General features: G+C 34.6%; 1 protein-coding gene across 1 annotated transcript in view; it reads left to right on the top strand.

The window, feature by feature from the left end:
- LOC124721723 (glutamate receptor ionotropic, kainate 2-like) overlaps positions 1-22,454 on the top strand; it is a 541,952-nt gene that overhangs the window by 375,602 nt on the left and 143,896 nt on the right. The window contains exon 10 of the mRNA XM_047246817.1: positions 1,610-1,816. Within this exon, the coding sequence (XP_047102773.1) occupies positions 1,610-1,816 (207 nt within the window). The remainder of the gene's footprint in view (positions 1-1,609; positions 1,817-22,454) is intronic.

Raw genomic sequence — 22,454 nt, 5'->3', positions numbered from 1 at the left:
TCACAATATTAAGTTATTCACACATGAGCACACAGGAGATAATTTTTCAAGAAACTAGAATTCCTGTAAACACAGTATTAGTACTAAGAGGACTGCAGTTTCTGTAGAATGGCATGTGCAGTAAAAACACTCACCTCTAATTCTATCAATCAGATATCAAATGTGCCCAGGTGACATATATTCACATTTTAGAGTCTGCATGAATTTAAAAATGCTTTAGAAAGGCAGTAGACAAACATCCCAAATGGACTGTTTCATATCCTTGCCGGCCGTAGTAGCCGTGCAGTTCTAGGCGCTACAGTCTGGAACCGAGTGACCGCTCCGGTCGCAGGTTCAAATCCTGCCTTGGGCATGGATGTGTGTGATGTCCTTAGGTTAGTTAGGTTTAATTAGTTCTAAGTTCTAGGCGACTGATGACCTCAGAAGTTAAGTCGCATAGTGCTCAGAGCCATTTGAACCATTTTTTTCATATCCTTGTTGACAGCTTGATGCAGTACTATGATGATTTAATTCCTGTTCTAGACGATAATATTAATCTTTTGTATTTAGTTGTAATCTTTCTGATTGGTTTTTATGTTAAACTTTTTGCATTCAGCCACATAAATCATTACTTTCACTTGAGTTTGTTATATGGTTTCATTATGTCAATCATGTAATGTGAAAATTTCAATTCAGTTATATGCAAGCTCTCTCACACTTTTACCAATAGTATTTGTATCAATACATTGTAATAAATCTTATTAATTACTTCACGATATACCAAGGTTTCAGTAGTCTCTGAATATTTGAAATTAACATGTGTTAGTTTCTTTTACACATAGTATCTATGATTCTACACATAGTATCTATGATTCTAATCTGCTTTATTTCTGTCATTTCCATTATGTGTTATTAAACTAACTTCCTATAGTGGCATATGGACTTCTCAGTTATGTTTCTCCATAGTAATAAAGAAACTTCAAGAAGGGCCCTGGAAACAGTATTTATAATTTTAATTGGTTTGGCAATTTTATGACATTTCACGTTTCATTCAGAATTATTAGGCCTTCAGTTCTGAGTATGTTTAGTTCCTACAAACTTACTGTGTGCTAAGTGCAAAGTGGTAGAATTTTCCTAATTTACATATCAAAACATAATTACAAAATGCTATCTGAACAACATCAGTTATGTATATTCAAGATTATATACTAACTAATGATAATCATTTTTAAAAAAATCTTCAAAACAATGGTGAGAGTATTGTATCTGGGTATATAAAATGCATTTCTTTTGCTTCAAGTTTATAGTACAACACTGCAGATCACTAAAATATTATATTTTGTCCTACAATTTCACTTTTGCTGAGTGATAAGACTGACAGTGTGTAATGTCCAAGAGAGGAGGAGATTAGTGTTTAATTTCCTTTCAACAACAAGGTCTTTAGAGACGGCTCCAAGAGGGATGGAAACCAGGGTTTACATTATTAATCTCTCATTCATTGTGTTATAATCTTTCTACAGATTTGAACAAAATGAAGTGCATACAGTTTTCCATGTTTAAATATCAGATTGTGTTAAACGGGGAATATTAGTGTTGTTGCATTAATCGTGACTGCTTAATTCTTTTCCAGAGCAAGCCTTATGGCATGCGAGTGGACACCAGTCTGACATTAAAAGGAAATGATATGTATGAAGGTTTTGGCATTGATCTTATACATGAAATATCCCTTATGCTTGGGTTTAATTACACATTTGTCCTACAACTTGACAGTAAATATGGGACATTAAACAAGGAAACAAAGAAATGGGATGGCATGGTCAGAGAACTTCTGGATGGTGTGAGTACCATGATACATAGATAGTTACAATAATTTCTTGGCTAAAGAACTGGAATAACACATTAATGTTACCTTTTACAGAGGTACATATCTTTCATGGTTAGTTGCTGCTCATATCTGATATTGTTTCATTAATGGAACACATTTAAGTGTATTTATTGTCAGCTAAAAGTATGTGATTAAATTTTTTGCAAAGTCATTATTATTTTTCTATTTATGGTCAATTTTATGGCATATAGGATTAATTATATACAAAAACAAAACAAAAATAAGCATATAATTTAAAATATATGGGAGTAAATGAAAACTGAATAGTATCACATATGGAATTAATATAAGAAAACACTAATGTAATTAGAAATATAAGACTATTTTTGCAGAAAATAGTGTTTAATTTTAACCAATGGCTAAATCTGAAATAGTCAACAGTATTTATAAAGAGGCATATTATCCTCTAGATGCCAACCATCTTTCAGTTTTTACTGTAAATGTAATGAACATAAAGGCAAATCATCTTGCAGAAATTATATTATATGTGCATAAGAATTATACAAATATACAGCCATTTAACTGTCAGTGGGTGGAACACAGCAGTAAATAAAATGACACAGATCAAATATTTTTGATCATTCTCATCTTGTCATGGATATAACTACTGCACCCCTCTGCTCATGAAATCTTATAAAGTTTCTTGAACCCCATTAAAACAGTCTTGAGACAGCAACACTTTGCCATGTCACTAAAATAAATGGAATTTTATCTCTGAGGAAGAGGGAACTAACATGCATATGGAATATTAAATATTAAATTAAATATGAAATTAAAATATTTGTCGGCATTACCTCGGTGTTACTAACAGAAAAGAAATGTTGGTGTGGTTTGATAGTGAACATTTAAATTTATTTCAATAACTAGTCTAAGTTTTATATTTTTGCACACGTCATTGCTATGGGAACTGTTAGATATTGGAATTTTTAATTACTCCTTAAATGGGGGAAAATTTTTACCTTCATATTAGGCTTAGCACTGAACTATACATTTTATATATTGTCTGTCATTTCTTCATTGCTAACTTGAGTATTATATCTTCTTATTTGTCACATAAATGTTCTCTAGGCACTACAGAAATAATAACTAAATAGTTATTCAGATTTACTTATTTTTAACCTAATTTTAAAACTCTGCCTGATCAATTAAAAATAAAGGAAAATTACTTTCATATGACAAAATTTATGAATGAACCAGTTTCTAATGTCCAGAAAGCAAAACAGAACCACAAGATTTGCTGTAGATTCAATCAGCACTCATTCCTTATGTAAGAGATTTTTGAGATCCAAAAAACAAATGAGGTGCTAAACATGTGCAGAGTGCACTGTTACATGAACCAAGAGTGTTACAGACACAAGATACTGTGGAAATGTGGCATACAGTATCATATTACAAGCTGTGCGTCTGCCAATACAGGTTGCTCAGTGCCGGTCTGTAATGGCCATCCTGCATTGTTCATCATGGTGACTAAACTGCCAATGATTTTACTATGCATATGAGTATGCAAATCTATCTGCTGTGCAGTTCTGCTTCCCTACAATTTAAATACCCAGCCAGAACCACTATAAACTGCCAATGATTTGACTATGCATATGAGTATCCAAATCTATATGCTATGCAGTTCTGCTTCCGTACAATTTAAATACCCAGCCAGAACCACTATTCCCAAGACCTTTGTCTATAAAAAATGTTGCAGGCACATTAAATAAGTGTGAACTGGCATTCCATATATGTCACATGTTCTTATGCTGTCCCACTAGTTTCTTCTGCACAGTGTTACCATGATGAAATACTTTTTTGTGGCTCATAGAAGCCCCCCAACTTGTTTATTTATATGAGTCTAGTATACTGTGAAGAAATTGTATTATGGGTTTATTACTATTACAGAATAAATAAGTATTTAAGTTATATAATAATTAATGAAAATGTGTAATTTTTATGTAATATTATGAAATCTTAAACAGTAGAAATTGTATGGTTTTCTTGTTTCTTTAAATGGTGTTAATGCTGCTCACTACATGTTCCACCACTTCTTGGTATGGTTTTCTTGTTTCTTTAAATGGTGTTAATGCTGCTCACTACATGTTCCACCACTTCTTGGTAGAACAATTTTATAATTATAAAGGAAAATCACAAAATTGTGGATGTTGAACAATATCATTTTTTTTTTTATTAACTGATTTTTGGCTTACAAGGCTATCATCAGACAAAAGTCTGCTTTTATGCCAGTCTCTTATACAGCATCAGGATGGAATCCTTACCCCCATCTGTCTGCATGTAGAGTTAATCCTATGTGCAAGTATGAGAATTTTTTCTGAATGATTGTGTAATGTGTTTCTGAGATGAAATGTGGATACTAGCCTGGTACCCATGATGTCAGAAATCACCTAAAACCACATCCAGGCTGTCCAGCTCACCAGCCTTCATGTAAATTATAGATGGATTAAAAATAAACTCATGCATTTTTCCATTGAGATAATTCTCAACATAGATTGATTTATTGGTCATCCATTTTATCATATAAAATGATATAGAACTTGTCATATGTTGATACAAAAAATACTTAAATAATAGTGTATGTATACAACTCATGCAGGTAATGAAATGCATAAACAGAAGTAAATCATAAAGACACAGATAAAACCATACAGATAACCAGATACATAAACAAAACAAATTCTAATTTTACATTATATCTAGTGACACTTGACTATGTTTAACTTAAGTTAGGGATGTCCTCAAATTCATAAAATTTATGTACTCATCAACAATGTAACAGCTTTCACTTATAAGTATTTTATTAAGCTAATTTTTAAAAATGTGCTGCTTTGGTATCTTTTTAACTCTTAAGGGAAGCACACTAAAAAGAATTTTTGGTTGATACATTACACTTTTGTGATACCGTGTTTTCTTATGTACTTCTCTGTGGAACTAGGTTCTGTGTGTAGTTTCATAGTCATGGTAATCACTATTCAAAAAGTGGTAATGGAATTTCAAAAAGTGTGTTCTTTCATAGAAATAATTAGATGGAAGAGTTATAACTTTCAGTTCTTTGAATATTTTCCTACAAGACTCCATAGATGCAATCTCTTTTATAATTCTTGTGGCTCATTTCTGAATGATAAAGGAGTGCCTTGTTAGATTTGATAAACCCCAAAATAAGACACCATATTACAATAGACTATGTATGAATGCATAATAGGCACTCGTCACTGTTTCTGCACTGCTGGAATTTTTGAGCATTCTCAATACATAACAGCATTTAGTTAGTTTTTTGTTGAGCCATTCTATATGTTTATCCCATTCAAGATACTCACCTAACCACATACCTAAAAATATAGTATTTGAAGTTTGAAGTATTTTCTGTTCACCTAACTTCGCTATTATATTAGGGATTAATTTATTTGATGGATGCTTATAATTCATCCATAACGTTTTCTTATCATTAACAAATAGACTGTTTTCTCTAAAACATTTAACTATGTCTTCAATTGTTATTTCTATTTTTTGTGTAACTCAGTCACCTATTGAGCTTTAACAAAGAGACTAATATCATCAGCAAATAGTACAGCATCGGCATGTGTTAATTAACTAGGTAAGCCCTTTATGAATATCAAGAACAGCAGGGGTCCCATTACTGATCCTTGGATTACTCCATGAGTAAGTTTCTCATATACAGAAGTGAAGGATGTACCTTCATGAACTATTTCCACTTTCTGGTATCTATCAGTTAAGTATGACTTAAACACATATGAGCAGTGCCATGGCCTCCATAGGAGTATAGTTTGTTAAGCAAAATTTATGATCAATAACATCAAATGCCTTAGATAAGTCTAACAAAATTCCACAGGTTATTTAATTATGATCAATGGAACTCAGAACAAGTTTTAGGAAATTATATATCGATTGATCAATTTTTTGTAAAAACATTTTGTTCATTGTCAAATAATCCACATTTGTTCAAAAAAGCAGATAGTCTTTGTACATTATTCTTTCAAAAATTTTTGAGAAACAAGACAACTTTGATAAAGGTCTGTAGGTTTTTACATCATAAGGATCACTGTTTTTACATAATGGTTTTGTTATTGACAGCTTGAGTTCTCTAGGGCAAGTACCAGTGCTGAAAGAAGCATTAATTATGTCAACAACCAGAGGAACAATATATTTGTTCTCTTTAATTACTTTATCAGGAATGCCATCTGTACTACAGGAAAATTTATTTTTTAGCTTGCTGATTGCATTCTCTGCTTCTTGTACTGTTGCAGCATACAAAATATTAGTTTTAGTGTTTACAGAGATGTTATGAATAGCCTTTATGTGACATTGATTTTTATAAGATTTTGTAGTAGATTTGTTGAATATAGTGGCAATCTGTAAAGAATCATTTATAGCTTTGCCTTTGGTGTTAAGAACAATGTTAATGTTTTTTGGTTTGATTCAGCCTAAGTTTGTATTTATCACATACCAAACTGATTTCGTGTTTTTGTTACCCTTGTTTCTGTTGATGTATGACTCGTTGCTTAATTTTTTTGCTGTTGTAAAAACTTTCTTGTACACTTCTCTGTAACAGTTTACATACTACTTTAGAGCTGGATTTTTCCTAACTGATTTAATTAACTTTCTAAGTTGCTCTGAAGATTTCCTTATCCCCTGTGTTATCCAAGTGTAAGTTGTGGTTTTTACTTTAATTTTCTTTAGAGGGAATGCTGTTTCATAGTTATGTTTGTAACAAGCTGAAAATGACTCAAACTTCATATCTGCATTGTCATATTTATCCAGATCCCAGTTTGAATTTTGCAACAATGAATTAAAAATCCTAATGTTGTACTTATTTACACATCTTCTGTGGAAATATTTCTCACATTTCCTGGAATCTGTGCTGAGTACATTATTTACACAAAATTTTATTGCTTCGTGATCTGAGAATCCAGTGTCAATCACTTCTACAATATGATCAAATGTTTGCAAGTAAAAAAATATTTGATCAATTGTAGTTTTACTGGTCTTTTCAATTCTTGTGTATTCATGGACAGTAGGTAATAAATTATGTTTACACATCTTCTGTGGAAATATTTCTCACGTTTCCTGGAATCTGTGCTGAGTACATTATTTACACAAAATTTTATTGCTTCGTGATCTGAGAATCCAGTGTCAATCACTTCTACAATATGATCAAATGTTTGCAAGTAAAAAAATATTTGATCAATTGTAGTTTTAATGGTCTTTTCAATTCTTGTGTATTCATGGACAGTAGGTAATAAATTATGTGAATATGACAAACTTTTGAACACGTTATCTGAAAACTGTCTTGAGCATCTAAATCGACAGCCAACGCGTAATGGAAATATTTTAGATCTGGTAGCCATGAACAGACCAGACCTCATCGACAGAGTCATTGTTGAGACAGGGATTAGTGATAATGATCTTGTCATTATGACTATGGTTACGAAAGTTAAAAAGTCAGTCAAGAAGGCCAGTGGAGTCTTCTTACTAGAAAGAGCAGAGAAGCAGTTGTTAGCATCCACGTAGTAAATTAATCGACTTCGTTTACTTCCGGTACGATGGACGTGGAAGAATTATGGGCAAATTTTAAACACGCTGTAAATCACGCATTGGACAAGTATGTGCCGAAAAAGTGGGTTAGAGACGGAAAAGACCCACCATGGTTTAACAGCGCAATTAAGAGAATGCTCAGGAAGCAAAGGCAGTGGCACTCGCGGTACAAGAATGATTGGGAGGATGAGGACAGGTAAAAGTTAGTAGAGATTCATGCTGCTGTATAAAGAGTGATACGCGAAGCATTCAGCCACTACCACCGTCATACCTTAGCAAAAGATCTAGCTGAAAACCCAAGGAAATTCTGGTCTTATGTAAAATTGGTAAGCGGGTCGAAGGCTTCCATCCAGTCACTCACTGATCAGTCTGGCCTGGTAATGGAAGACAGCAAAACGAAAGCTGAAATTTTAAATTTAGCATTTGAGAAATATTTCACGCAGGAGGATCGTACAAACATACCGCCGTTTGAGTCTCGTACAGATTCCTATATGAAGGACATCGTGATAGACATCCCTGGGGCTATGAAGCAGATGAATGGGTTGAAAATAAATAAATTGCAAGGTCCTGATGGGATTCCAATTTGGTTTTACAGAGAGTACTCTACTGCATTGGCTCCTTACTTAGCTTGCATTTATCGTGAATCTCTTGCCCAACGTAAAGTCCTGAGTGACTGGAAAAAAGCGCAGGTGATGCCTGTATATCAGAAGGGTAGAAGGACGGATCCTCAAAATTACAGACCAATATCCTTAACATCAGCTTGTTGCAGGATTCTTGAACATATTGTCAGTTTGAATATAATGAATTTCCTTGAGACAGAGAAGTTGCTGTCCATGCATCAGCACGGCTTTAGAAAACACAACTGGCCCTTCTTTCACATGACATCTTGCAAACCATGGATGAAGGGTATCAGACGGATGCTGTATTCCTTGACTTCCGGAAAGCGTTTGACTTGGTGCCCCACTGCAGACTCCTAACTAGGGTATGAGCATATGGGATTGATTCCCAAGTATGTGAGTGGCTCAAAGACTTCTTAAGTAATAGAACCCAGTACGTTGTCCTCGATGGTGAGTGTTCATTGGAGGTGAGGGTATCATCTGGAGTGCCCCAGGGAAGTGTGGTAGGTCTGCTGTTATTTTCTATCTACATAAATGATCTTTTGGATAGGGTGGATAGCAATGTGTGGCTGTTTGCCGATGATGCTGTGATGTACGGGAAGGTGTCATCATTGAGTGACTGTAGGAGGATACAAGATGACTTGGACAGGATTTGTGATTGGTGTAAAGAATGGCAGCTAACTCTAAATATAGATAAATGTAAATTAATACAGATGTATAGGAAAAAGAATCCTGTAATGTTTGAATACTCCATTAGTAGTGTAGCGCTTGACACAGTCACATTGATTAAATATTTGGGCGTAACATTGCAGAGCGATATGAAGTGGGACAAGCATGTTATGGCAGTCATCTTTGGTTCATTGGTAAAATTTTGGGAAGATGTGGTTCATCTGTAAAGGAGACCGCTTATAAAACACTAATACGACCTATTCTTGAGTACTGCTTGAGCGTTTGGGATCCCTATCAGGTCATATTGAGTGAGGATATAGTTGCAATTCAGAGGTGGGCTGATAGATTTGTTACTGGTAGGTTTGATTATCATGCGAGTGTTACGGTAATGCTTCAGGAACTCGGGTGGGGGTCTCTAGAGGAAAGGAGGCATTCTTTTCGTGAAATGCTACTGAGGAAATTTAGAGAACCAGCATTTGAGGCTGACTGCAGTACAATTTTACTGCCGCCAACTTATATTTTGTGGAAAGACCACAAAGATAAGATAAGAGAGATTAGGGTTCATACAAAGGCATATAGGCAGTCATTTTTCCCTCTTTCTGTTTGGGAGTGGAACAGGGAGAGAAGATGCAAGTTGTGGTATGAGGTACCCTCTGCCATGCACCGTATGGTGGATTGTGGAGTATGTATGTGGATGTAGATGTAGATGTAGATATTTAGATTTCATACAGTTTGACTGGCTACTTTAAAGTTCACATTGAAATTTCCAACTACAATAATAATTTCTTTAAAATTCCTTAATTCTCTAAAGAGTCTTTCTACACAGTCCAAGAATGCCATAAAGCTGCCTGATGGGGATCGATACATGCACACAGTGATAATTTTGGGTTCTTTAAGCTTGCAAACACAATATTCAAACACTTTTTCCTTGTTATTTATGTTACCGAACTTAATTTCTTTGCATTCAGTTCCTTGCTTAACATACATGCATGCTCCTCCATCTATAAAAGTCTCTCTACAGAAGCTACTAATAATTTCAAATCCCATTATCCTAGCAGTACAAGCTTGGTTTTCCTTTAACCAGTGCTCAATCATACTTAAAACTGAAATATCCTGTAGCTGATCAAGCAAAAGTACTTCTAATTCAGCAATTTTACTTCTTACACCATGAACATTCCGGTCAAAATTTACTTGTGATTTTTTGCACTTGGGAACTGTCACACTGCTCACTGCACTGGCAATGCTTAGCATGTTTGTGTGGGCTGGTAACCTGGCCATTTTTCAAGAAGAAACCCTTGTGTGTAGGTGCATAATTTTGAGTATGGTGGCATCAGTATTTCCTGTGACTGTGTTTGGTATGGTAATTATTTATGGAGGCCATTAGATGCCAGTGTAAAATGGATGAATGCACTGCCCCTGATAATTTGCCATTGGCTTCTCTGTATCCATCGATGGTTCTTTTGTTATCATAATTAGATAACCGTATTGTGTACCAGTAAACCTGTTGACAGAATTGCAACATGTACTAATATATAAATATCATATGCTGCTTGCATATGGCAAAGCTCATGACAACAGCAGAGATGCTACAAGATGGAATGCAGATAGTTTCCCAACAGAAATACATCACATCTTTTGACATTTGGTGCAATTCAAGAAAGATCTATGAGGGACTGGAAAGTTGTAAATACATGATGCTGTATCTTATGGCTAGAATGTTTTCAAAATTGTAGCATTTACATACATCACATTGTGTTTTCTATGCTTACTATATTTTACTGTACATACAATTGTACTGTGTGGCATTGAAAAATTTAATGTACATTTGATGGACATTCAGACTGCAGTGTCAATTATTCTGCATTTCTCTCTGGTATTAGGTATCAAAAAATGAATGCTGGCTGTCCTCACTTGATGCAAACAGTTACTTTTGAAGAGGACATTATGAGATACTTTGAAGAACGGTCCACCAGCATTCACCATGTGCCAGAAGAATTGGGTACATGTCATGCTAATTTGTGGATTGATGTCCATGAACAACTACAACATTCATACCATCTACAGAAATCCAGCCTATAATAGTGAAGAACTGTCCACATGAGCACAGTTTGAACACTGGTATTTACAGTGCTTCATAATCCAGCTACAGTTCCCAAGTTTGATGCTGTACACCAGTGAGTGCATATTTACATCAGATGGCATAGTGAACTTGCACAACACTCATGTTTGGACTGATGGAAATCCACAGCCACCAATTGTTAGAAGTATCCAACACAGGTTCAGCGTGAATGTATGGGCTGGGATAATTTATGGTTAGATCATTGAGCTAAATGTATTGCAAACCAGAGTAGCCTAGCCAATGAACCTCATCTTTTTCAGATATGTTCTTACCCTATTTTATGAGATACTCCATGTTCCTTGTGTAACATGGCTGCAGATCAATGTAGCTCAAGTTTACTTTGATGTAAATGTGGTGCTCTACATGCATACCATAAATCAATGTATTAGTAGAGGACAATGCTAGAATGTTTCAGATGGGTCTATTGCAGGGATTTATAAACCAGATTTTAAACTGCAAAACCTTTCCAGGAGCAGATGTGGACTCTTGACTATAGTTGGTTGGGTACTAAATGCAGATTACAGGTGAAGAAATTGCTAAAGGGTAGGCAATTAAGCAAGGATAAGTTAAAATGACCAGAAATTGTTGATAACTTCAAATAGAGGATTGCAAATGACTGACAAAATTAGATGGACAAAATCTGACAGAAACTGAAAGGGTAACTTTGAGATTTCAAATAGTAATGTTAGCAGAAAAACAACTAGACAAAAAGACTAGTTCCAGAAGGAATCTTAAGATTACACATTATATATTAAATATAACTTATGAGTGGAGAAAATTTAAATATGCAGCAAATGAAGCAGGCAAAGGGAATACTGGCATCTATAAAATGTGACTAATAGAAGATGCAAAGTGGCATAACAGGAATGGCTAGAAGAGAAACATAAAGCTGTATAAGCATCATGACTTAAAGAACTGAAGACACCATGTACAAGAAAGTTAAAGAAAAATTTGGAGGAAAGACAATCAGCTATATGAACATCAAGTTCTCAGATGAGAACAAAAGGGATGGCTGCATGGTGGATTGGCTATATAAATGGACAAAAAATGAAGACAGTGCTATGGAAAGGAAAAAGGAAGCCAAATAAGATGAGATGAGATTCTTAGACTGTGAGAAAATTCTGATTGAGCACTGAAAGACCTAAGTCAAAACAAGGCCCTTGAAATTGAATCCATTCTCTTAGAATTTTTAATATATTTGGAAGAGCTGACCACGAGAAAACTGTCCTACCTCATATGAAAGATGTACAATACAGGGGAAATATCATCAGACTGTAAAAGCATATAATAAAACCAATACCAAGTAATGGAAGAGCTAACAGGTGTGAGTATCAGTTTCATAAGTCATGGTTGCAAAATGCAGTCACAGATTTCCTATATAAGTCTGAAATGAACAGTAGAAGCAGGCTTGGGGGAGTATCAGCTTGGTATTTGGAGAGATGTTGGTACACACAAGGCAGTAGTGACCCTACAGCTTATCTTAGAAGATGGATTCAAGAAAGGCAAATCCATGTTATAGCATTTGTAGTTTAGGAAAAGTGTTTGATAATGTCGACTGGAGTAGGCTTTACGTGGGTAGATTGGATAGTGAAAGAAGAAATAATGGATGAAATTGTGGAGGAAAGGCTTTTACGGCACAACCTGGTTACTTATGGGGTTTCTTCAAAAATTTCAATTCAAGCTTTGGACATGGTATTTAACATTACCGAACATGATAGAGTCACATAAACACTTATATAAAAATGAAGTCAGTAACATATTCACAAACATTCTAAATAACTTTTATACCATACAAACGGCAGATAGTGGAACAAAAGTAACTAAAACAGCAATATCAACAGAACATAATAACAGATACTGACAAAACTCACTGTGACGTATTTGTAAAATTTCAAGGACTCTCCAACAATCTTCTCCAAATTATTGATCTAAAATTAAGCACAGAAAAAAATAACATGAGGCAGGGTTACTGTGAGGAAACAATTGTGCTGTTTGAGATACATAATAATGGCAATAATAAGTAAGACATAAAGGTCTTAAGAAAAATGAAATAAAGAAACAAAAATAAAATTTGAAATACTGGATGATCCAAATTTTCTAATACATTGCAAATAAGATTTAGAGGACTGCCAATTTGTCCCCCAAGGCAAATATTTAATTTCATAAATGACTTCTTCAATAACACTGCAAAAATATACTCCAGAATTTACCAAAATGAAATGCACTGCATTCCAGCAGGAGGAATTCAACAATCTTTGCTGGGGTTATTACTGAGAACAGAAGTGGGAAACATTTTGCACAAATTTTAAAAAGAATAAAGCTGTTAAGAGTATATGGATGTCCAATGAATATGCTCAAAGATTCTAAAGGTAGCATGGGAACAAGTCTAACAGATACCATGAATTAAACATTCCGTTCAGATAGCTTTTCAGAGTATTTGGTGCAAGCTGGACTTTTGACTTTCCACAAAAATGGTTATGCTGAAGATGTCACAAAATTATGGGACAGACTCAATATCAGTTTTGTTTTATGAAATAGTGGAAAATGTCTTGAAGTTTAAACTAATATTGTACTTTAATAAATACAAGTTTTTAACTAATTTACAATTTTATTTCACACAAGGTACTAGTCTGATTGATTGATTGATTTCTTTGTCACTCTGTGAAACAATTTACATTGAATGGATTTTGTCATTCAAAGCATTGAAAAATTAATGCTTAAGATCAATTTCTTACACAATAATTGACAGTAAATTTTCTTTTACTCTCATAACATTTGTTTTTTAGCCTTAGTTAACTACTGTTCCTATATATAAGGCAGAACTCCTTAAATTAGATGACCTGTTTTAATTCATGTACTCAGTTATTGTATAAAAACTTTTATTTTGTAAATAATCTTTTAATTTTATTTTGAAATGGCAGATGGTATTTATGTCTTTTATATCTTGTGATAATGTTTTATATAATTTGATGGCATTGTACAATAAACTCTGCTGAGTTTAAACTTTATTTTTTCTGTACAGGTGCAAATTATAGATGTTTCTAGTTTCATTACATACACTAAACATTTTTAACATATTATACAATATTCTTGTTACATAAATAATACTCTGAAAAATATATTCACAAGGGATAAATAAGATTTCCAGCATTCTAAAATGATCAAGGGAGTAAGCTGTTTTACCACTCTTTGTCATTGTATGTATTGCTCTCTTCTGCAGTCTGAATACAGCTTGAATAATTTTCCTATTAGCTCCTCAAAAATTATATAATAACTTACAACAAAATGAATATAAGCAGAATATAATAATCTGGTACATGGAATATCAAATCCTGATGTCTCTGAATTCGAGACCATAGCATGCTTTAGAGATTCTGTTACTAAGTATTTTTACATGTTCTGCTCATCTTCATTGACACTCAACATGCAGTCCAAGAAAGTCTGTGCTTTCCACACATTGTATGAATTCATTATATATTTTCAGGTTTTTGTAATCTGGTTTTTTGTTTATGTAGAAGTTCATAGTGCTTGGTTTTCTTATATAATTTGTGACTTTATTGTTTATTGCCCACTTATATACATTGCTAAGTTTTTCTTCAGCTTTCTCTCTTAATTTCTGGTGACTTGTCAGTGATCAGTACATTAGAGTCATCTACAAAGAATATTGTTTGTCCATGCTTGATAGTTTGTGGGAAGTCATTAATGTAAATTAGGAACAGTACTCGAACTAGCATACTGCGCTGCATTACTCCTATATTTACATATTTACAGTCAAAACTGTGTCTCACAATATATTTGGAGCTGCCCGATATATGTGTATTTCAGTCAACTGTACTCTATTTTCTAGATATGACTGGAACCACTTTTTCACCCCCCCCCCCCCCCCCCCCACCACCACCACCACCGCCATCTTTTTCCCAGTTCATCTAGCTTATTTAAGAATATTTCTGGTTGAACGTGTTGAATGCTTTAGGTAGACTGAGGAACATACCTCTTGTATATTTCCCTTTATCCAGTGCTTCTACGACATATTTTGTAAGATACACAGTCGTCATTTCAGTACCTTTTCCTAATTGGGATCTGAACTGCTTATTGGAAAGGAGGTTGTATTTATTTAAGTAGTTCATAAATCTGTGTTTCATAATAGTTTCTATAATTTATGTGAAGTATAAAAGTGTTAAGAATAGCCAATAATTTTCTATATTTTCAGTGCCACCCTTTTTCAAGAGGGCCATTAATTTAGCAAATTTTAAGAAGTCAGGAAAGCAACTCTGTTCGAATGATTGATTTATAATGTCAACTATGGTGATGTTACGCTCTGTATACAGTCCTTAATCAGCCAAGTTGGTCCTTCATCCAAAGCTACTGAAATTTTATTTTACAGTTTGTCTACTGCTTTGTAGTCTTCCTCTTTTGTTGGAAGCAGTACTGACATTGAATGCAGTACACATTTATTTAACTTTTTGATGTAAGGGCCTGTTTGAAATTTTCCCTGTAATTTTGTTCCTATACTGCTAAAGTAGTTATTCGTATGATTTATCAAATCTGTCAGATTTTTTATTAGAATCCCTTTGTCTTTGATTTTTATGTTGGTGTGATTGATTTTTCTGCTTCGCATTTTCTGCTTTGAAACCTCCCATACTGCTTTGTTTTTCTTTTCAGCAGTGAGCATCAGTTTGGAATTGTAAGTCCTCTTTGCTGCAAGCATCATTTTCTTGTATGTCTTCCTATACCATGTATAAAAGTGTGAGGAAGCTGAATTAGATTGATTAATTAAACTGAGGTACTTCAGTGTTTGGGACAATTTTTTTAATCTTTTTGTCACCAATTCATTTTGTTAAACTGTTGATAATGGACATAATACTTTAGGAAAATTCTCTTTAAATTTTAGTTTGTCAGTGACATGAAATTTTTGAATTTTTCATTTGCATCCACCTCTGTTTATACTGCTTCCAATATTTGACCATCCGCACTAAAGTTTCCTTTGTCTACATCTGTTAGCACATGGCCAGTAGCTGTCATTTACTGGTTTGTTATTCTTGTTGAACTATTAACCACTGACACTAAATTGAATCTTGGAATGATGCTTCAGAATAAGCCGCAGGTAGCATCAGGATTCAGTGTACCTATTTTTAAGTCTCCACAAATGAGGATGTTACCCTTTGGAGTGGATATTATATGAAGAACTTGATTTAGTTTAAACAAAAAGGTATTGATGTTTGTCTTCACTGATTGCACACAGATCACCTCTGACATTAAATGGATGATTTTGTTTCATATAAATACAACAGCTTCCACACTTCATACATGTTCTATTGTATGCATATGCTAAATTGTAAGGCCTTAAGACTATGTGATTAATTTATGATTCTTTACACCACTGTTCCATGATACAAACAACAGAGATGTCTATATCGTCTATCTCAACCTCTAAATGGACACTGTACTTGTTAGGTACTTAATATTTTAGTGAGCAACATTACTACATGTAGCATTACTGCATTGAACATTTCCTTTTCTCTTTGTTTTGTTGTTGTTGTGAATGAGTTTAAGTGCTTCATCATTTTTATTTTATTTACGTATTCTATTTAAAAAAAAAAAACATTTTTGAATTATCCCTCCCTTCTGTCCTTATCAGCTTTCCTCATTTTTAATTACTTCACATATGTGCATGCACACTTTACTTAAAACTCATTGTGCCTAATCTATTTAACTGCAAGCCATCTCTTCCCAGATATTTATCACTTAGAAATTTGTCTAGGTCAGTGAATATTGCACTAACTTTGTCACACTGCTCACTAATGCCATTGTTTATTTGTTTTTTTGTTTCATTAAGTATTACTCACTGAACTTCTGTGCAAGATTCACACTAATTACCAGTCTGCAGTCCACCCACAGTAGCTGAGTGGTCAGCGGGACAGAATGTCAATCCTAAGGGCCCGGGTTCGATTCCCAACTGGATCGGAGATTTTCTCCTCTCAGGGACTGGGTATTGTGTTGTCCTAATCATCATCATTTCATCCCCATCGATGTGCAAGTCACTGAAGTGGTGTCAAATCGAAAGACTTGCACCCGGCAAATGGTCTACCCGACAGGAGGCCCTACCTAGTCACACGACATTTACATTTTAACAGTCCGCAGTTTGTATACACAATTTTGATCGACCGAATTATGCTTTGTGTTTCATTTGTAATTTCTTTATAGCTGTTGCTTTGGACAGAGTTTGTCCCAGTGTGAATTATAACGCCTTTGAACTTTGCCTCAGTGTCATTATTATTTTTGGGGTTGGACTGTATTGTGTTCACAATATTTTAAAAGTTTCCTGACTTGCTGAGATCAGATGCAGGGCATACATCAGTATCAAAGTTCAGAGTGAATCAGTAATGGCAAAATCTATGAAAATCATAATGAAGTCCCTCAGTAGACATGATTATGTTACAGAAGTTTTTAGACTTGTACCATGTGTCTGATATAGTGGGCTGTATAACACATCTCCATAATATATGTGATATGTAAATGAAAACATATAATAAATATAGGACAATCCTGTTTTTTATTTAAGCTAATGACTTTGCAGAAGGATTCAGGAACGGGGACAAAATTTGGCTTGCTGATTATGGAAATGTAATGATTCTTGATAAGGTGCTAGAGATACCAGTGTACAAACCCAATGACATACTAAAACAATACATGCATATGGCCAGATAGGACTACAGTAATCATTAAAAAAATGAGAACTTATAACAAGAATTTTCATCTAAAAAATGATAGTAGCATTAAATGAAAGATGAAGATGATTTAGTAGCTGTAAGGTGACACATATTTTAGGATTTTCTTGTTGAAAAAATTCAGCTGCTGGTTGCAAAGTAGAAATTTCTTTTGTGGAACTGGTTGCTGATTTTTTTCAAAAAAATTACATATAGTTGTTGAAAATAGAGAAAATACTAAAATTGATGTATTATATTAAAATAATATTGAAACAATTTCATCAGTGTGCTGTGTTCTATGGTTCTGGCTTCAGTTTGTAATAATATTATTCTCACAATGATAAACAAAAATGAATTTAGGCAGCCATTCCCCATTAGCTGACTGATGCATGATTGATATAGAAACATGCAGTAGAATCAATGTGTTAATAGATTTAGAAATAATGCTGTTTTTTATAATGTAAATAAAAACTACCACACAAAAACAACACATGCAGTGGAACAAACCTATCTATGGCCACAGTGACATGGTCTGGTTGTGAGTGGTTGCTCAAGCTGACATCAGTATGATAACAGGAAATGAATGTGGCAAATGGGGAAGGGTGAGAGTTATTTGTCAAGGAAGAGTGTGGAGGTAATGGGAGACATGATAGATGGAGAGACAGTAGGTCAGAGCAGAAGTAGAAAAAGCAGAAGCTTCAAAAAGAGTGCTGAAAGTTGCCATTCACAAAACTGAGAGAAAGAGAGAGAAAGTGTTAGGAGATGTGAGGGAAAAGTAAGTACAACATATTTACAGGGGAAGAGTAGTGTGGAATATGACAGGAGAGGGAAAATGAGGGTAAGGGTAGGTAAGCGTGGAGGGGATCAGCAAAGATTTAGGCCTGGATGATTACAATGATGAAGGATAAATTGGAGGGCCAGTTTCCTTCTATGTTTATTTATTTTTTTACATTTTTTGTATTTAGGCCATCAAGCTGATAAATTTTGCAATTGTCTTCCATAGATTGAGTGGATTAATATAGATAACACTTACTTACAGTAGTGGTACACATATTCATTTTAATATTCCAATTATGTTACATGTTACAACAGAGGGCAAGTAGATTACAATTTACCAAGTGAGCATAAACATATATTTTCTAAGAAGGCTTTTAACTCCCTGTGGAACAGCTTTGGTTTGCAAGTTTTCAAAGCATATGCCAGCTTGTTGAATCATATCTGCCCATTAATATAAAGACTATGGTCAGTTAGTTTTAATTTTTTCCTCTGCCTGAAATTGGTATCCTTATTTTTAGTATCATAATTATGTGTATCACTGCACTTAATTACTTTGTTTTTACTGTTCAGAAAAACTATAATAAATTTATACAAATACCAGGAACATACCTTTAGATAATTATGTTGGACATAGGTTTCGTGACAGGACTCTCTGGACTTTTGTCCATGCATTAACCTAATGGCTCTTTTCTATAATACTAATAGTCTATTCAGGTGCAGGTCTGCTGCACAACCCCACAGTTCAGTACCATAATTAATAAATGTATAAACTGTTACTTAGTAAACAATTTTTAGGGTTTGACTTGGGACAATTTGTGTCAGCTGACTAATCAGTTACAAGCTACTGCTGATTTTCTCACACATAGAAGTAATGTGGTTTACCCATCAGAGACTTTTGTCCAGGTGGACACCAAGAAATTTAATGTTATCCATATCACTGATGTAATACCATAAATATTGTTTATTTCAGCTTCATGAGAACCAGTTGTTTTAAATGTTATTAGCTGGGATTGACTGATGTTGGTGTTGAGGAAAATATGTGGTTGTTTCCATCATGCTTTTAGTTGCAGCTGAGTGCAATGCCATCAGCATAGGTAACTAAATGTAAGTTGAAGGGTTGTGTCATGTCAGTGACATAAACTAAGAAGGGAAGGGATGAAAAATCAGTCCCTGCAGTACCCCTTGGATTAGTTTATCTATAGAAGACTGGAAATCTCTTACCTTATTACCTATTTTACATGAAATATTAGTACACTCTTCGCTGTTTATCAAGTATGTGGTCAGTAAATGCATAGATGACTCCTTGATACTGTAAGCCTTCAGTTTCGTAATGAGCAACCCATGGTTGACTGAGCAAAGGCCTTGGAATGATCTAAGAATATGCCTTCTGTCTTCATACCTTGGTCTAGGAGAATGTACACTTTATAGAGAAATTCAGCAACTGCCGTAGCTGTACACCAATCTTTCCTAAAGCCATGCTGTGTTTCTGTTAACAATTTGTTCATTGTAAAATAAGCAAAGATCTGATAAAGAATAACCATTTCAAAAACCTTACTAAAAATAGGGATCAATGATATTAGTCAGTAGTTTGAAACCTCTTTTGTACTCCCCTTCCTATTCACTGGTTTAACAATGCTTATTTTTAGACTATTAAGATTAGTGCTTTCTCTAATACAAGAGTTTATGAAGTACATTAGTGGTTTAACTATTTCTTTTATGCACTTTTTAACTACTACACTCAACATGTCATCCCATCCAGGTTAATATTTGTTCTTTAATGTGAGGAGTATCTTTTTTATATAATTTTGTTCAACCTCATAAAATTCAAAACTCACTGCTTTAGGGGTGTGATTCAGTATTTCTTCATACATTTCTAAAATGTGTGATGTATTTATTGTTGGTGATATGCAATGTTTATTTAAAAGGTTACATAATGCTTTTGGTTCTTTTATAATATTACCATCCTGTATAATGCATAAGAGTTTGATGTCCCTCGTTATGGAGGTTTTTGAATACTTACTGATTAGTTTCCAGGATGCCTTGCTTACATTTGTAGATCATGAGATTTCATTACTATGGAATTAAGGTTTGAAAGTTCTCATTTAAAGGTTTTCTTAGCTGTGTTATATTTTTGTTTGAAAATATACAGTCTTGTTGATTGGCACAGGCCATCTAGGTCATTAATATTTTGTCAGAATTTAACAAGGCTGGCTGAAGTCTGAGTTTTCAGCCTTACTGTTGCTGGGAGGAATGGGACAAGGGTAGGGAGGAATCAAATGACATTAATATCCATGCAGCTTTAAAGTCACTGGTGTCAGAGTGTGCACCATCTTCAACAACAGGATTATCTAGTTTGTAGTTACAGATAGTAAGTTTTCATTCATACATACAATGCTGCATAGTTACTGTGACCAACATTATGTGCTTGCTTTGACACTTGCCCCTGCATTTTATAGGGTAGGGAATGCCTGTGAGTGAACTTGGTAAGAGGCAGTAGATGGATGTACAAGACATGTTTCACATTTGGTTCATCAACAGGAAAATTACCTGTGTGCTGCAGGAATGGGAGCAGTATTTGCCTAGAGATGGACATGGGTACTTCATATGTTGGATGAGTAATGGATACTACATTGGATGATGATGGTACGAATCTGGGAAATATTTTGTACATCTTACATCATGGGGAGGAATAGATGAAAACATGTTGAAGGATAGAATTGAGTTTTTCAACGGCTGAGTCATAAGAGAAAACTGGTTGGCTACTGGTTTATTGGTGTCTCAGAAAGAGGTTGCACAGGAGTACTGGTTCTGAACTTTATGTCCTGTAAGTTCTTTTGGCATATTTGACTAAATAGTTCTCATCACTTCAGATGAGATGCCCATGGCTGCCCAGGTTATAGAGCAAGGAATATGTAATGCCAAATAAGTGACAACTGCAAAATGGAGATGTTGTTGGTGTTTGATGTGTTTGATAAAAATTGAAATTTGTGAAACAAATTTGTGCAGAGGCCAGCACCTAAGAGGTAAGCCTGGTGGGTTGAGAAGGACTGATTTGGAGAATAGATTGAGGTTGTAAAGGAAAGAACAGGGACTGTCCTTTGAAGGACTATCCAAGATGTCCCATGAAGAAGTCAGTGTGTGATGATGCCATGTGAGTATTCATGGCTGTTTCATTTATTTGTTTGTAGATATTGCTCCTTAAAATGATATATTTATGGGTGAATGTGTAATTAGCCACAAGGATGTGGAACAAAGAGATAGTTTTGATACCATGAGGATGTTGGGTAAGGTAGTGTTACAGGATAGGAAGGCTGTGGCCACAGGGGGTGTTGGTATACAGGGTGCAGCATCCACAGTGACAAATACTGAGTGAGGTGACACAGTGGTTAACGCACTCTACTTGTATTGAGAAGGTTGATGATGGTCCAAATTTCTGTCCAACCATTGAGATGTAGGTTTTTCAAGATTTCATAAAAATCACTCAAGGCGAATGTTAGGATGGTTCCATTGAAAGGGCATGGTTGATTTCATTTCTCATCCTTCTGTAATCAGAGATCTAATCTGTAATGATCTCGTTGCCATGATAAAAAAAGTAATCTTTTCATTGTGCCTGCCTGCAACTCAACATCTCCACTACATGGTGAGTATCAATCTATTCTTTTCATGATATTGTCATTATTCCAGCCTGGATTTTCCATTGTTTGATCTTATTGATCTTGTTGTCAACAGCATATTAAACACAAATTTTCCTCCTTTCCTTTCACAGTAACAAGTAGGAGTCTTGTTTTAATGCAAAGTCAACAACTGCAGCCTAGCATTACCATCCTTCTCAGATCCCTTCCCAGTGACACCAGTATCACAGCAATGGGAAGTAAAGCTCTTCATCACATTAAAAATAATCTTGATATCATCATTCTTCTTACAGATAAGGCTCCACCATAGTGGTCATGAACTTTAAAAATTTTTTTTTTTATTTATTCATCTAGTAATTCTGTACAGATAGTGGGATGTCATTTGCATCTCTCTCTCTCTCTCTCTCTCTCTCTCTCTCTCTCTCTCACACACACACACATACACACACACACATGGGTTACATATAACTTCAAATATATTTTAATAGTGTAATAACTTCATTATATTTGAACTTG

Source organism: Schistocerca piceifrons, chromosome X (assembly GCF_021461385.2).
Source record: "Schistocerca piceifrons isolate TAMUIC-IGC-003096 chromosome X, iqSchPice1.1, whole genome shotgun sequence".
NCBI classification, from domain to species: Eukaryota; Metazoa; Arthropoda; class Insecta; order Orthoptera; family Acrididae; genus Schistocerca; species Schistocerca piceifrons.
This window is presented reverse-complemented; position numbering and strand designations above follow the sequence as displayed.